Source organism: Rhinolophus sinicus, chromosome 3 (genome assembly GCF_057876585.1).
Source record: "Rhinolophus sinicus isolate RSI-liver-muscle chromosome 3, RSI-T2T, whole genome shotgun sequence".
Taxonomy (NCBI): domain Eukaryota; kingdom Metazoa; phylum Chordata; class Mammalia; order Chiroptera; family Rhinolophidae; genus Rhinolophus; species Rhinolophus sinicus.
The window spans coordinates 162391413-162406598 of NC_142503.1; the positions used below are offsets into that span (position 1 = coordinate 162391413).

A 15186-nucleotide genomic window follows, 5' to 3' on the forward strand; every position below is an offset into this window, starting at 1 on the left:
AAGAAATAAAAGAAAAAGAAAGATGGAGATTAGGAAGCATGAGAAATTAAATACAGTAATTGGTTCAGTAGGCCGCCAGTCTTATGCCAGCAAAAAAGAGTTCTGAGGTGTAAGTCTAACAACCACTTCTATCCTACAGCCCACAAACATAGCTGCAGAAGACATCTCACTCTTACTCCGTGTGACAGCCCGCCATTTGGTGCATATTAGCTCACTAAACGTATGGTAATTGTCCACTCCAACATTCCTGGGCAGGAAAGCTGTAGGATACAAGAGCACTAGGTTCTGCCTAACAGAGAGAGAGATAAAGACAAGACCACCAAGAATGCAGACAGTAAATCAGTTTGCTAAATTGCAAGAACAGACTTCTATTTATAGCCATGATGGAGTAACATGTACTTGACTTAGTGTCTCACTTTAAACAACCAGAAAATCAGATAAAATATATGGAACAATGATTTTCAGATATTGTACTATAGGCAAAAGAGGACAGTGATTGCTGAGAGAACCCCCCAAACTGCCCAAGCTTAGTGCCTAGAGTTTCTTGGCTACAGCGTAGGAGAGGTAACCCAAACAGAGCCTAGCAGTCTTGTTCAGTTGTGAAATGGCTCAGAGTTCAGGGAGGTGAAGGCAGCTAGAATCTGTAGGGCAAAATGCTACAAAGCAAAGGATTATACAGAAAGAGAATGGCGGAGATCTCTAGAGGAGTTCCCTTGAGTCTTTGGTTGAGTAATTATCTACGCACGCATGGGAGAAAAGTACTTGAGGCTAGGGAAAATGACCACTGGAACGGAGTAGATGGAGGAATCTCCAGAGCTCATACCCTGTTTCTTTGAAAATAAGACCTAGCCAGACAATCAGCTCTAATACGTCCTTTGGAGCAAAAATTAATATAAGACCCGGTATTATATATAATATTATCATATAATATTATTATATTATTAGATTACCGGGTCTTATAGTAAAATAAGACTGGGATTTATATTAATTTTTGCTCCAAAAGACGCATTAGAGCTGATTGTCCGGCTAGGTCTTATTTTTGGGGAAACACGGTATAAGGCTGGGAATGTTCAGGTTCCAATCAGCCAGAGTAAAAAAGATTTAATCCATGGGACACTGAGTAATGTCCTCTGAAAGGTATCACCTGAGTTGTAGGGATAAATTATCCCCAAATTAAAGGCTCCTTTGAGCACTCTAAAGAAGCTCAAAAGAAAGCCTTGATAGAGCAAACTAATTTGAAGTAACTTAAACTGTGTACCAGACCAAAGTCCAACAATATTAAAGGAATGCTACAAAATCCTGCACACAACAGGAAATTTACAATGTCTGGCATCCAAAAAATTAACAAGTATTCAAAGCAGCATGAAAATCCAACGCATAACTAGGAGAAAAGTCGATCAACAGCAACAGATCCAGAAACAACACAGGTGGTAAAAGCAGCAAAGATGTTAAAACCATTACACTTTTTAGATTCAAGAGAGAGGAAAATGCAAACATAATGAAGAAGGAAATGGAAGATATAAAAAATACCTAAACTGAACTTCTAAAGATGAAAAATACAACATCAGAAATAAAAATATACCAAATGAGATCAATAGTAGACTAGACATCAGAGAAGATCAGTGAACTTTCTGAAATTTATAACATAGCAATAGAACACATTAAAGAACAGAACAATAGAAATAAAATAGAAACCATCCAAAATAAAACATAGGAAAAAAAATTAAAACAAAATGCACAGAGCTGTGGGACAATATCAAGCAGACTAATGTACATCTAGTAGGAATCCTAGAAAAGGGGTAGGGTGAACTGGAAAAAAAAAAATTAAGAGAAATAATAGCCAAATATTTCCCACATTTCATGAAAACTATAAACCCCGTTTCTAGAATTTCAACAAATCCTATGCAGAAGAAATAGGAAGAAAACTACTCCAAGACAAATCATAATCAAATTGCAGAAAACCATCAATAAATGGGGGGTGGGTGGAGGTTTGAAAAGCTACCAGAAAAAAAGATGACATCTAGAAGAAGAAAAACAGCAAACTCATCAGAAACCATATAAATAAAAGACAATGGAGTGACATTTTTAAAGTTCTGAAGGAAATAAAATGACCTAGGATTCTATACCCAGCAAAAATACCTTTCAAAAATGAGAGAGAAATAAAGACATTTTTAGACAAAAGCTAAAAGAACTTATCACCAGCAGATCTGCAATATGAAAAACATTAAAGGAATTTCTTTAAGCAGAACTTGATGGAAATTCCATACTAGGTGGAAATTTGTGTCTACATACAGGAATAAAGAAAAGTATAAATAAGTATTTGGTAAATATAAGACTTCTTCTCATTTAAAGAAATCTCTCTTAAAAACCGACTGCTTAAAGCAAAAATATTTTGGGGGTTATAACATGTAGATGTAAAATGTGTAACAACAATAGCAAAAAGGCTGAGAGGGTAAATGGAAGTACACTAATGAAGTTCTTTTACTCTACACAAAATTACAATTTTTGAAATCAGGCTATGACAAGTTAAAGGTGTACACTGAAAATCCTAGAGCAACCACTACAAAAATAAGATAACAGAATTTCAGCTGGCTCAGGATACAGAAAGCTAAAATAACATTGCTCCTACCTCTAAAACACAGACAAATTTAATTTGCAAAATTGTAATTTTTCATAAATCCTTCAGAGACCTGGAGGTCACAGGGTAACAAACTAACACAACAGCTAAGGAAAGACAGGGAGAAACAAGATGGAAGCACTTGCTTACTGGAAGTAAACACCAAATGTCATAAAGGAAAAAAAGATGTCAGGAAAAAGATTTTGGCCAAAATTTTTAACAAAATGTTACAAGTCAAATATGGGTGACAGTGAGAATACAGAACCCCTGGGCCTCAGACATAAAGGGTAATGCAAATCCTTGCATGTTTTTCATTAAAGATTTCAGTAGGCGTTCATAAGAGAGACCAGGAGACGGGTGAGGAATCTGAAAAAGTACCCCTTCATGGTGTAGGCCTTGGGGAGAACAGCCGCAGCTGTGGGAAAGGGTGAAGCCTTAGCCTGGATCCTTCCTACTCTTACCTAATGGAAAAAAAGCCTTAAGCAGCTGTTAGGAGGGCAGCAAACACTGTTGCTTTTCAGATGAAGATCTATAGCTGCTGGGAAAAGGCAACAGGAAAAAAACCCCCCCAAAAAAACCAACTACCCTCATGAAAGGCAGGGCACTGCCCTGGATCTAGACCATGAGATCTCCCATAGCTGGGGTAGGGGCAGAATCACTAAGGTCCTACTTCAAGACTCTGAGACACTGTGCCTAAGAATGAGGCTAAACCAGAAAACAGAGAAGGTCCTTCTCCACTCCCACTCCCAACTTCATCACCAACATAGCAAGCATTAAATCTACTGCTGGGGGCAGATAAGAGCATGTACAAAAACCTCTGGCAAACCAGCCTCCAACCTAAAGAGTAATGATTTGAAGCCTCTGGTGCATTGCTGGTTATGGTAACTATTGTAGTAACAGTTATTATAGTAACACTATAGTAACAAAACCAAAACCCAGCTCAACTCCCAACTAGACTGATCAACCTCCCACACTAACAGCCTAACAAAAGGCCTTTATGTATTTCTAGGCATAAATGCTCTATTGTCCTACACAAGCTGTGCAGCTTTCAACAACAACAACAAAAAATTGAGACATACAAAGAAGAAAAAAAATACTGTCAATAGACAAAACAACAGAACCAGACTACAGATGTGCCAGATGTTGGAACTATTAGACAGAGAATTTTCTAAACAGATTAATATGCTAAAAACTCTAGTGGAAAAGGTGGGCAACATGTACAATCAGATGGATAATTTCAGCACAGAGATGAAAACTACAAGAAAGAATAAAAAATGTTAGGTGGGTTCATTAGTAGACTCAACTCTGCTGAGGAAAGAATCGGTGAACTTGAAGTCAATAGAAATTACCCAAACTGAAACACACACGCGCGCGCACACACACACACACACACACACGTGCGCGCGCGCGGAAAAATTAAAAAGCAGAACAGAACATCCAAGAGCTGGGAGACAATATCGAGTGATCTAATATGTGTAATTGGAATCCAAAAAATCTCACAGAACACCAACTAGGAAAAATATGAAAAATGTGTCCCTAAAAGCTATTAATAGAGATAAAAGAGAATCATAACAAATATTCAGTCCAAAAGAAGGCAGGAAAAGAGTTCAAAAAAGAAAACAGAATAAATGAGACAAATAGAAAACAATGAGCAAGATGTTCCATTTAAACTCAAACAGCATTAATCACATTAAATATAAATGCCCTAAAAAACCAAATAAGAGATTGTCAGAATGAATTTTAAAAAGCAACAACCGATAGATAGGTAAAGACATATACAGGTTTAAAAGGAAAAGATACATCATGAAAATATTAATCAAAAGAAAGCTGGGAGCAGCAAAATTAGTATCAAGGTAGACTTTAATACAAGAAATAAACCAGAGATAAAGGAGGACATTTCGAAATGATAAAGGCATTGTTTCATGAAAAGGATATAACAATCTTAAGTGTATATGCACCTAGTAACAGAGCTTCAAAATACATCAAATAAAAACCAATAGAAATAGAAGAATAAATAAATAAAACCACAATTAAAGTTGGGGACTTCATCCTCCTTCTCAATAACTGATAGTATGAGTTTACAGAAAATCAGTAAGAATATAAAAGTTTTAAACTGGTCAGAGCAGAAATAGGTAGGTAAAAGAAAAATAGAGATGAAATAAAGATACCAATTTGTGGGTTGAAGGCTAGTTCCTCTAGAACCCCTTGGACTGTCTGAACTGGTAATTCTCTAAGTGTAAGTACAACACAGATGAAGCAGCTTTGAGCCATTAGACTGGAGGGACTGATGGACTGACAGTGTTATTAATGTGAGGTCTATAAACTTCTGCGATCAGGATTATTTCGGATACCTACTGAAGAGGAAGATGCTCAGGCCCTCAGGCTCAGATCTCTTGAATCCAATCTTCCGAGATGAGATTCGAGAATTTACATTTTTAACAATCTTGCATTTGACTGTTAAGCTCAGTGAAATCTGCAAACTACTGGTCTAAGATACCATGCCATTCCACAGGCAAGGGAACCCAGCAGAGACAATTCAGAAGGTAAAAAGTACTCCACTATCCTCACCTCACCTGGAAAGGTATTCATTTTGTTCAACTTCAGAGTCAATAAGAGGAATTAAGGTCCTTGGCCTGTGATACTTGGTGACTACCAGAACTTTCAGGGGGTGAGATTAAGCAGCTTTAACATGCACACACACACACACACACACACACACACACACACACACACACAAGGAGAGGGGAAGAGAAAAAAGGGGGAAAGGGAGAGAGAGGGCGTGGGGGAATATGTGTATATGTATGTGTTATGTGTGTATGTCATTAAATTTAAACTGAAGTAATTCTGGTAGAGCCAGAGAATCCCACTCTTCTTTTTCACAAATAAAACAGATCAACCACACACTTTTTAATTTCTAGAAGCTAGGCTTCCAGTTTAAGAGCAAATATACCAGCCCAGCTTAAATAAAATAGCTAACACTTATTGAACTGTACTAAGTGCTCTACATAGGTGTATGTATTTCAATGAAATATTCATAATAACGCTGTGAAACAGGAATCAGTATCTCCATTTACAAAGGAGAAACTGGGCCACAGAGAGATTACAACTACCGTGTTTCCCCGAAAATAAGACCTAGCCGGACCATCAGCTCTAATGCATCTTTTGGAGCAAAAATTAATATAAGACCCGGTCTTATATTAAAATAAGAACCGGTATTGTATTATATTATTATATTATATTATATTTATTATATTTGTGTTGTGTTGTGTTGTGTTGTGTTGTACCGGGTCTCATATTATGTAAGACCGGGTGGTCTTACTTTCCGGGAAACATGGTACAACTTATCCAAAGTCATATGGCTATGGTAAATCAAGGATTCAAACTAAGGGGATTTGACAACAAAGACCTATTCTCTAAGCCCACTTGGCTTCTATTGCCATTGCTGGATCAGGAATCACCGCTTCAAATCCCTGGACTACGGGCAGACTGATTTGAAGCTAGACCTTGCACTAGGTTCCAGAACTCAACTGTCATCCCTATCACAGCTGGTTCAACTGTAGGTCAATTAAGAGAAATCTCTCAAAGTTTTCATGCGGAGGTCTCCACTGTAAGGAGAATTATGGGCCATTTCTGTCTTGTCAACATGGCAGAAATCCTGGAACTACTGGCTCTGCCTCAACTGAAAACTGAGTAGTCTTTTAGAAAGCTGTGAAGTTCTCTGTTGTATCAAAAGTCTGGGTAGCTGGTTAGAGATGTTCTAAATAAGCTTTTGGGATAGCGTCAGTACCTCCCCACATCTGGTGACAGGATGTGCATACCAAAAAAGTAGATGATCAAGAATTTAGAATGCTTTTATGGGAAAAATTCCTCCTTTCCCACAGGCAGTAGATTTGTAAGAGAATGACTGGTGTACTCTTCTGGGGTCCAAGTCAGGAAGCCTCAAGACAGTCCAGCTCTTTCTGGGGCCTGAAAGACTAGGCAAAAAAATCAGTCACAGTTTCTCACAAGAAGAGGCAACAGTTACGGAGGTCCTAGGGCTCTGCTTAAAAGAGAGTCAATTACCATGAGTCAAGGCCAAGAAAATTCAATGTCAGGAAAGGGACAACAAATCGAAATATGACTGTTGAAAGCCAAGAATGTAAAGTGGGTTATAAATTTGAAAGGATAGAAGAGGCAGGAAAATAGAGAAGTAATAACAGCTAACTGTTACACAGAGTGTGCTATTTATCATGGGATATGTCAAGATCTTTAAATATTTTAACTCATTTATTACACAATCCTAAGAGGTATGTACTATTTTCCATATTTTACAGAAGAAGAGTACTGTGGCACAAAGCAATTAAGGTGCCCAAAGTTACACGACAGTATAGGCAGAGCTGGAATTTGGGCCCAGTCTGCCTCCAGTGGTCATTTACACTCATAAACACTACTCAATACCGCCTCTCTAGAAAACCCAGTAAAAATCAAAATGAAGGTGGCAGAAATGAAATTGCTGAGCTAATATATATCAGGTCCACCCTTTTTGTGTTATCTACCATACACTTTGGTGGGTTCTACATCTGTCCATAAAAGACAGAATGCTATCAGGCAATCAGAATTCTAAACAATTTAATCCAGGAGTAGGAACATTCATTATTTATGGGGCACAGTTATACTTGCGTCGACCAAAAAAAAGTGTGATAATGTAGTTTACATAAAATAACAGATTAAATAGTAAACAGGTTAAAAACAAACTGCAACTATATCCAAAAAGATAGTCTAAAATATAAGGTCCCAGTTTTTTCTAGTGAAAGGCAAAGAGCAGAAGCATGGGTGGTAGTCTTAAATTAGAAGAGTGGCTGGCATACAATGAAAATGTCAAGCCAAAGCACGGATCTGTTCACAAACCTTACTTACAGACACGTACAACTGTTGCACTTTGTGCTGGCCATACAGTAAGGGTTCATTTGTGCAGTGGAGAGCCGGCACGGAAGAGTGAGTGCCACCGAAAGTGCTTGAGTAGCCATCCTATGCTTTCCTGTGTGACTGGTCCTCAATAACCTCTTTGAAGTAGACTCTCTTTTTCCAAGCAATGACTATCTTTGATTCATGGCAAAGATTTTCTTTTCCGAAACATAAACAGACTTGGAGGTACTTAATGTTAAAATATATACCAGATGTAAAATGCAACTTTTACTGAGGGCTAGGTGGGTGAATCAGGTGGACATGAGATATCCTGGATCTACCTAGAGGTTAACTCCATAGAATGAGAAGAAAATAATAGATTCATCAATAAAATATTAACTAAAAATTGATCTTTTGTAATAAGTAGTAAAATACAAGGTGGGATTGATTTTAACTATGTCTATGTCAAGGTTCAGAAGTAATTCTAACTCTGCTCCCTGAGCATCACCTAAAGTTACTGAGCCACACATTTCATGGCACGTGATTTAGAAATCTTGTTTTAGCTTAGTTTATCCAGTTCTTTGTCCTGTATCATGTGTCTCAAGGGGTATCTTGCATCAATGTTCAAAATGATGGTTCACTAAGAAGAGGCCCAAAGGAGAATTAGTAGCATTACAGAGATTTTCATTCATGTTGTTAAAATCATACTCTAGCAAATAAAAGCTTAACTGTTAACTATTTGGAAAAGCCATCCATTCAGGTGGAATTTATACTTCTCTAAGATTCCCAGATATCTGAGGTCTTGGGGTACAGAAGTACCAATAATATGTAATTTCCAAAGGCTGGCCTGGCCACCAGCAGATTTTATTTGAGCATACAAGTGCAATGATTATAGAAATAGCTTAATGTAATAAGACATTAAAATAAATATTAGAGTATAATTTATTCTTGTGTGGCAATCTGGTAAAATTAGAAAGTAGTACATAAAACAGAATTATTTTTATTCAATCATATCAATATTTCTACCATTTTTCTTCAGTTCTCTGGCACCGACAATTCCTGTTTTTCACTACTTTGATTTCACTTGTCCCCTAACGCAAGGGTATCAAAAAGTATCTGTATTATGCTTTTCATCCCATTAATCCACTCATTTGTCAGTGATTCAACATCTTTTGTGGGGAAAATTTCCCTTCACCAAGGCAAACTTAAAAGAGTAGAAATGTAGTTATATATAAAGGCTATAAAAAATCATGTTTTTCCTTGTTCTACTTTTTAACTGCACTTTTAGGAATGTACTCGTATTGTGGCAAAAAAGCAGAGACCGTATCTATACACTTCATCAGTGTTGAAGTTTTTCTTGATAACATGCAGTTTAAATTCCATCATACTCATGAAAAGATAAAGATCTTTGATCAGATTCCCCCACAATCAGGGATTCTAAAACTGCCTACCTCCTCACCTCTTCTGCTATAATCTTCATCTGTAGGCTTCCTGTGACTACATCCTGCATTTCCCTCTCTCCTTTCTATCCCCCTACTCTCTCACCCAAATGCACATAATTCTAAGGGGAATCCTGTGCTAGCACATCCAGCTTTTTCCTGCTCTCTATAGAAAAGGATCAGCCCTAGGGTTCCAGACATCAAAGATCTTAGCAAAGCAGAAATTACAGGGCATGATGTGGAGATAAAAGCCCCAGGAAATAAAATTCGAAGAGGGAAGAGTACAAAAGGTCTCTTTTATGGCAAAATAGTAAAGGAATATAGAAAAGAAGATGGGGTAACAGATGGAGGAAAGAAAACCATACTGAGTACTTTGAACATTTATATAAAGCACTCACACAACATGCATTATTACATTTGAGCCATATACAAACACGGTGGATCAAACCTGATATTAGATCAGTCTTTAAACTAATGGCGCACCGCAAAGGGAAAGGAAAGTCCTGAACGCCTTGGTCAGGAAGTGCCAAGTCCTCTGCTCCACACATGTCACTCACAAGTCATGCACATCCTTGTGCTGTTTCTGCAGGTCACTGAAAAGTGCAGTCGAAAGCAGACTTGACCTGGACTTGGGTTCTCAGAAGACAGTGCCAGGGTTCTGCAAACCTGAGCAGCCAGAATTCTAATGCCACCCAGGTTTGCTATCCAGGATGGGCTAGTGTGAGATAATGCAGTTAAAAAGAGTAAGAGATAACTTACTCTTAACTAGACTAACACTTTTTCAGTCAGGCATGTCAATCTCTGGTCTCTCTGTTTCCTTTAGTTCTGCTTTATTGGAGGCAGAAACTGACCATGAAAGAGTGCCTTCTGCCAGCCTGGATTCCACTGCTTTCCCATGATGCCCTGTGGCTCATAAAAGATTATTAAGGTAATTAACCCTCGAACGAAAAGACCTAAGACCTGGTTACAGCTATGCCAAGTTAACAAACACCCTATAATTTGGGTACTTACAGAAAAAAAAAATCCTAATTTTTCTACCTCATTTCATTGGGAATATTATTTTCTCTTCAGCATATTATGAAGACTAGTGAATTTCTAAAGTGTCTGAAACTTAAAATGGTTTAGAATTACAATAATGCAAGTAGGCCTTATAAATACACTGGAAAAAAGAGGGAAAGAAAGCTGTGGCTTACAGTTAATAACTGCTTCTGGAAACTACACATTCATATACTATTTGGTCAATTAAATAACCTGATTAATTTAGTCAATGAAAGGCCATTACACATTCCCTAGTGCACAATGCACATACCACTATCATCAGAATTGCTATGAGACTATTCTAAACTCATTAAATATTTCTATAATATGCCTTCCATAGCTATTACTAAATGCTTTGGCCACTTTCTTGCTAGTACTTTTTTTTACAAACATTCTTTCCTCTGTAATGAGGTACAGGCCAGAACAACAAATCTTGGGTACTCAACGATTTTGCACTGTTCAGCCTTACTAACTTTCTACATGTAAGGTATAGTTTTTTGAGATGCAAATTGATATATTTAATACCTAGTACTTTGTTCCAACCATTACTCTAAGCATGTTATATATAATTTATAATTCTCAATGCAAGCCTATGAGGTAGCTACAAGCAGCTTAGGAAGAACACGGGGTGCGAAGGAGTTCACTCAGGCATTACTCAGCAATGATCAGTTTTTATCTAAAACGTCCACATGCAGTCAGAAAAATATCTGAACAGACAATGAAACAAAAATAAACTTCATATAACTTTTTCATATGTAATAATACTGGTTTCCTATCTATAGAAGACAAATTCTGTTCCCCTTCTGATTCATGTACCCTTGAACTGGTTCAAATTTTACCTGCCAGTTAGAGTTCAAAAGGTAGAGTAAGTATAAATTTAAATCAACACCTCTCTTTTAGACTAGGCGCAGCTAACTGGTTGGCCTTGACACCTAGATGCAGTGGGCTCAATCAGGTCGCAAAAGTCTAAATGGCCACTGGAATGCTACCACCATTCTATGTAGGAACTTGTTGGACTTAAAAAAAAACACCTTTCATTACCACTATTTAGAAAGTTTCCGGACAGGGTTTTTTAAAGAAGTAAAATGGGACAAAGGTCAAAAGCTGCAAAATGCCCTAAGAGTCCCTCCATTTGAAGGAAGGCTGAAGAGACCATACTGGAAAAGAACCCTCCTGAGAAGCTGTGAAAACTTAAATAATACACAGAGACCTGAAAAACCAATTAGATCAAAGTTATATGGGATTTTGTGAGAAGTGGTAAATTATGGACAAAAAGCACTATTGTAGTGCTTCACTACAGCTCATATGAAGGCCTGGGGCACCCACGGGATTGCATCTTGCAGAAAACTATTTAGAAAATGCTAAAATGGAATCAAAATAGTGTTGCTGTTTGAGAAGACTAAGTTTCCTTTCAGGTTAACCTTTGTAGCCCCTCATGGTCTCTTGCTTGATTTATGATACTAGTATTCTAAATATGTTCTCCAACTCTCCAATTCAACCTTTGTGTTGTCACTAAACACCTAAGTAATAGAGAACCTTCAACTATTTGGGTCCCCTTTACTCACAGGATAAAGTCCAAACTCCTTAGCACTGCTTATCCACCCTTGTTCGTTTTCTAGCTAGTCTCCCAAATGTGCCATTCACAGGCAGGTGGTCCCTTCACAATCTCCTCCTGTCCCTGACCAAACACCTCTGTCTCTGTGGTGGTCAAATCCCAAACTTACCTGTGTCTTAGGCCCTGTAGATGCAGCACCAATTTCCTTATCATACTATGCAGTTCCATGCCTCCGTGCCCTTGCATATGTGACCCCACCTGGCTAGAATGCCTTCCCCTCCATTTCCCCATTTCTTCTGCCTGATTAAATTAATCCGTTAGGGCTCAGTCTTACATCACCTGGGAAGCTTTCCTGACATCCTCACCCTTGGGTGGGTCAGATGCTCTTTGGACACTGCACTGTATTTCCCCACTAGACTATGAACTGCTTTACCACTTTCTAGCGAAGTGACCTTAGACAAGTTCATTAATTTCAATGAATTCATTTCTTCAAATACAGAACATTAGCATTAATTTGATATCACTATGAAAAGAATGTGAAAAATCACTTTGTAAACAGTAAAGCAATTTGCAAGCATTAACAATTTTATCATAAGCCAAAAGAGCACACAGTATTCTAAGTGAATATAGTTCAGCTGACCTAAGATTCATGTCTTGGTTTCCAGGCCCCTTTCCAAGGATGCCTGGAATTTTATCCAACTCTCTGGCTTCAGTAAGTTCTTACACTTCTATCTTCAAAGGACAAAAAAATCTATAGTGATGTCTAGGTCATTTTAAGAAAAGTGGGGGACTCTTGAAGGGTAAGGATAGTTCTTTTTTCCACCTTTCCTAATGCATTCACAAGAGTGCATAATATTGGTATTAGGCACACATACCAATACTCAATAAAATGAAAGAACTGCATTCATGAGTTAATAGAAACATACCCTGTCCTTAGTGAGCTTATAATCAAAAGGAGAGAGTGGTGTGACAGATCCCATAATGAACCTGCCTTGTGAAAATGGTAACAAATGCCTTCAATGTCATCTTAAAGTGTAGTAAGAAATTAAATTTCCTTATATGCTTATTTTATTTGGTGATTCTGATAAAATAGAGATAAACATAATCTCTATTTTAGTGATTCATGCTTAACTTATGAATGTTTTAATATTATCAGAATCACTTATGCAATTCAATACTTACTTACTATTTACTGCACTAAGCCCTATGAGAGTACAAAGATAATAGCAACGGACTCTGCCCAGAAAATGCTAAACATATAGAAAGGAAGCTAAGTCATTAATACATATAATTAATAAAAGACAGAATGTTGTAAAATGTATGGAGGACATAAGTCTAGTGACAATCAATGAAGACATTTGAGTTAGGGCACTGGGCTCTAAAAATTGAAACTGTATATTACAAATTATTGGTGGCCAACAGCTTCTGTTACTATAAAATATCTACTATATATTATGTGTATAACATTTGCTATATGCAATGGCAGATATTTCTGATAGCCTTACTTCTCAATCTAATTATATACCTAATTGTGTAGGCTAATGAATAAGGACCCATTGTTAACACTTATATCACACGTATGTGCCAAACAGTTTCAACTCTTTTAGGTTTATTGTCTCATTTAACCTCCACAACAATTATTCCTATTTTACAGAAGAGGTAGATACAATTATTCCTATTTTACAGAAGAGGAAACCAAGGCACAGGCCTTGTAATTTTTCAAGGTCAAAGGCAAAAATAAAAATATGTAAACAAGCACCTAAGAGATATAAAGCAGTATTCCATAGAGTGAGCTCCACGCTATGCTCTCCACCCCTCCCTAACGCACTCGGAGGTAACAACTTATCTCCTTTCCTTTCCCGCCAGGGATTAATTTTCTTTTTTCGAGTCCATAAACTGAACTGTTGATTCTCCTGCAGATTCTCTCAAACATTCCCACTCCAGAGGACACGCTGCTATTTAAATCACAGCCACTTCAGGGTAAATGAGACCGAATCAGATCTCCGAGTGGACAAAGCTCGGGTAGGGTCACGAAATTAAACCTTTCGGGCTGGGCATCCGTTCCTGGATCATCTCCAGGGCATGGCAGCAGTACCGCTCACCCAGAAGCCACAACGCCGGCAGTATCCTCTCCTACTGACCCTGGGCAGCTTGGGTTTTGCCATAGGCTCGTTTACCCTTCACCTGCCAGAGCTGCCCGCACAATCTCCATCCTGCTCTGACCAAACACGCCAGGCCTCACGCGCCTCCCTCCCCATAGGGGTCAAGTCTCAAACCCCCCAGGGCGTGTGTCGGCCCCTGCAGAGGCAGCCCGTCCCGCTCCCTTTCCCGGCCGGCTACTCACGGTTCCAGTACACCGGGTAGCATTCTCCTTGGGTCACATCCACCTCGTAGAGGCCGCCCCGCACACACACCCGCTCGATGTTCACCAGCTCCTCCATCTCGGGCTCGTGCCTCGCCGTGCGCGGGCAGAAGCCACAGACGCGGTCCTCCTCGTCGTCCTCCCCGGAGCTGGAGGCCCGGCGGCACACATGGTCGCTGTCGGGGTCCTCCGCCTGGGGTCGGCCGCCCGTGGCCTGCGGCAGGGTTCGGAAGGCGAGCTCGATGCGGAGCGAGTCGTAGCCGATGAAGGGCTTCCAGGTCTTCTTGTCCTCCTTATAGAACCAGCGCACCTCCTCCGGGCCCAGCTCCGTCACTACCTCGTAGCGGTGCCGGGAGGCCACACCGCAGGGCCGTGCGCGCTTCCTCTCCCCAGGACCTCCTCCCGCCGCCCCGCCGCCCCCCGAGTTCGACGGCACCAGCAGCGGCTGCTGCGGCGGGTGCAAGGACGAGGAGCTGCCGCCACCGCCGCTCTCGCCCTCGCTGTAGAAGCGCAGCGAGGAGCCCGACTCGGCCGAGCTGAAGTCATAGTTCTCGTCACTGAGGCAGGGGTCCAGCGCCAGGTGGTGGTTGTGCTCCTCCGCGCCCGGCGCCAAATGCAGCCCGGGCTCCCCGCGGAGCAAGGCCAGGGGCACCTCCCCGTCGCCCGGGTCCCCTCCGGGCAGGTGGTCGAAGCAGCAGACGCTGCCACCGAACGTCGGCTCCGCATCCGAGCCCAGCTCCCAGGCAGCGCCGTCGCTGCCCCGGCCGTTAAGCTCGGGGCTCCGCGGGGACCCGTGACCCGGGTAATTCATGGTGTGGAGGCGCTGCCGGCTACCCAACCCCGCGCCGAGCCGTGGCCCCCAGCACTTCCGCCACACATTCAACGCCGCCGCCCTCTCCACCGGGAGTTTTTAATCTTTCAAATCCCTACCGGGGCTGCGGCGGCAGCGGCGGTGGCTCCGCCCCCCGCCCCGAGGCCCGCGGCGGCCGCCGCCGCGTTCCGCCGTCCGTCCCATTGTCACGCAGCCCGACGTAGGAGGCGCTTGGTCTCCGGTCCCGCCCCGCCGGCCGCGCGCACCGCCCCGGAAGCCCCGTCTTCGTGGGCGTCGTGGGCAAGACGCGCTTCGTGCCCCTCTGGCGGTGGGTGCGGGTCAGCTCCGGGCCTGCGGCCACTCTGGATGCCTCGCTTTTCTTCCGCCTCCCCTCTGGTCTCACTGCACAGCTGCCTCGCCCCCGACCTACTGGGGGTCTGAGCCCAGATGAGGAGGGGCTTTACACCAATCATCCTTGCA

General features: G+C 40.9%; 1 protein-coding gene across 6 annotated transcripts in view; it reads right to left on the minus strand.

Moving 5' to 3' along the window:
- The window catches only part of DDHD1 (DDHD domain containing 1), a 68607-nt gene extending 53686 nt beyond the window's left edge, over positions 1 to 14921 (minus strand). For 2 of the 6 annotated variants that reach the window (XM_019725719.3, XM_019725717.3), the window contains exon 1: positions 13878 to 14865. In XM_019725719.3, the coding sequence (XP_019581278.1) occupies positions 13878 to 14706 (829 nt within the window). In that variant the 5' untranslated portion in view covers positions 14707 to 14865. Of the gene's footprint in view, positions 1 to 13877 lie in introns of all 6 variants that reach the window. The other 4 variants (XM_019725721.3, XM_019725722.3, XM_019725720.3 and 1 more) reach the window with 4 other exon arrangements.
- Between the last annotated feature and the right edge of the window lie 265 nt (positions 14922 to 15186).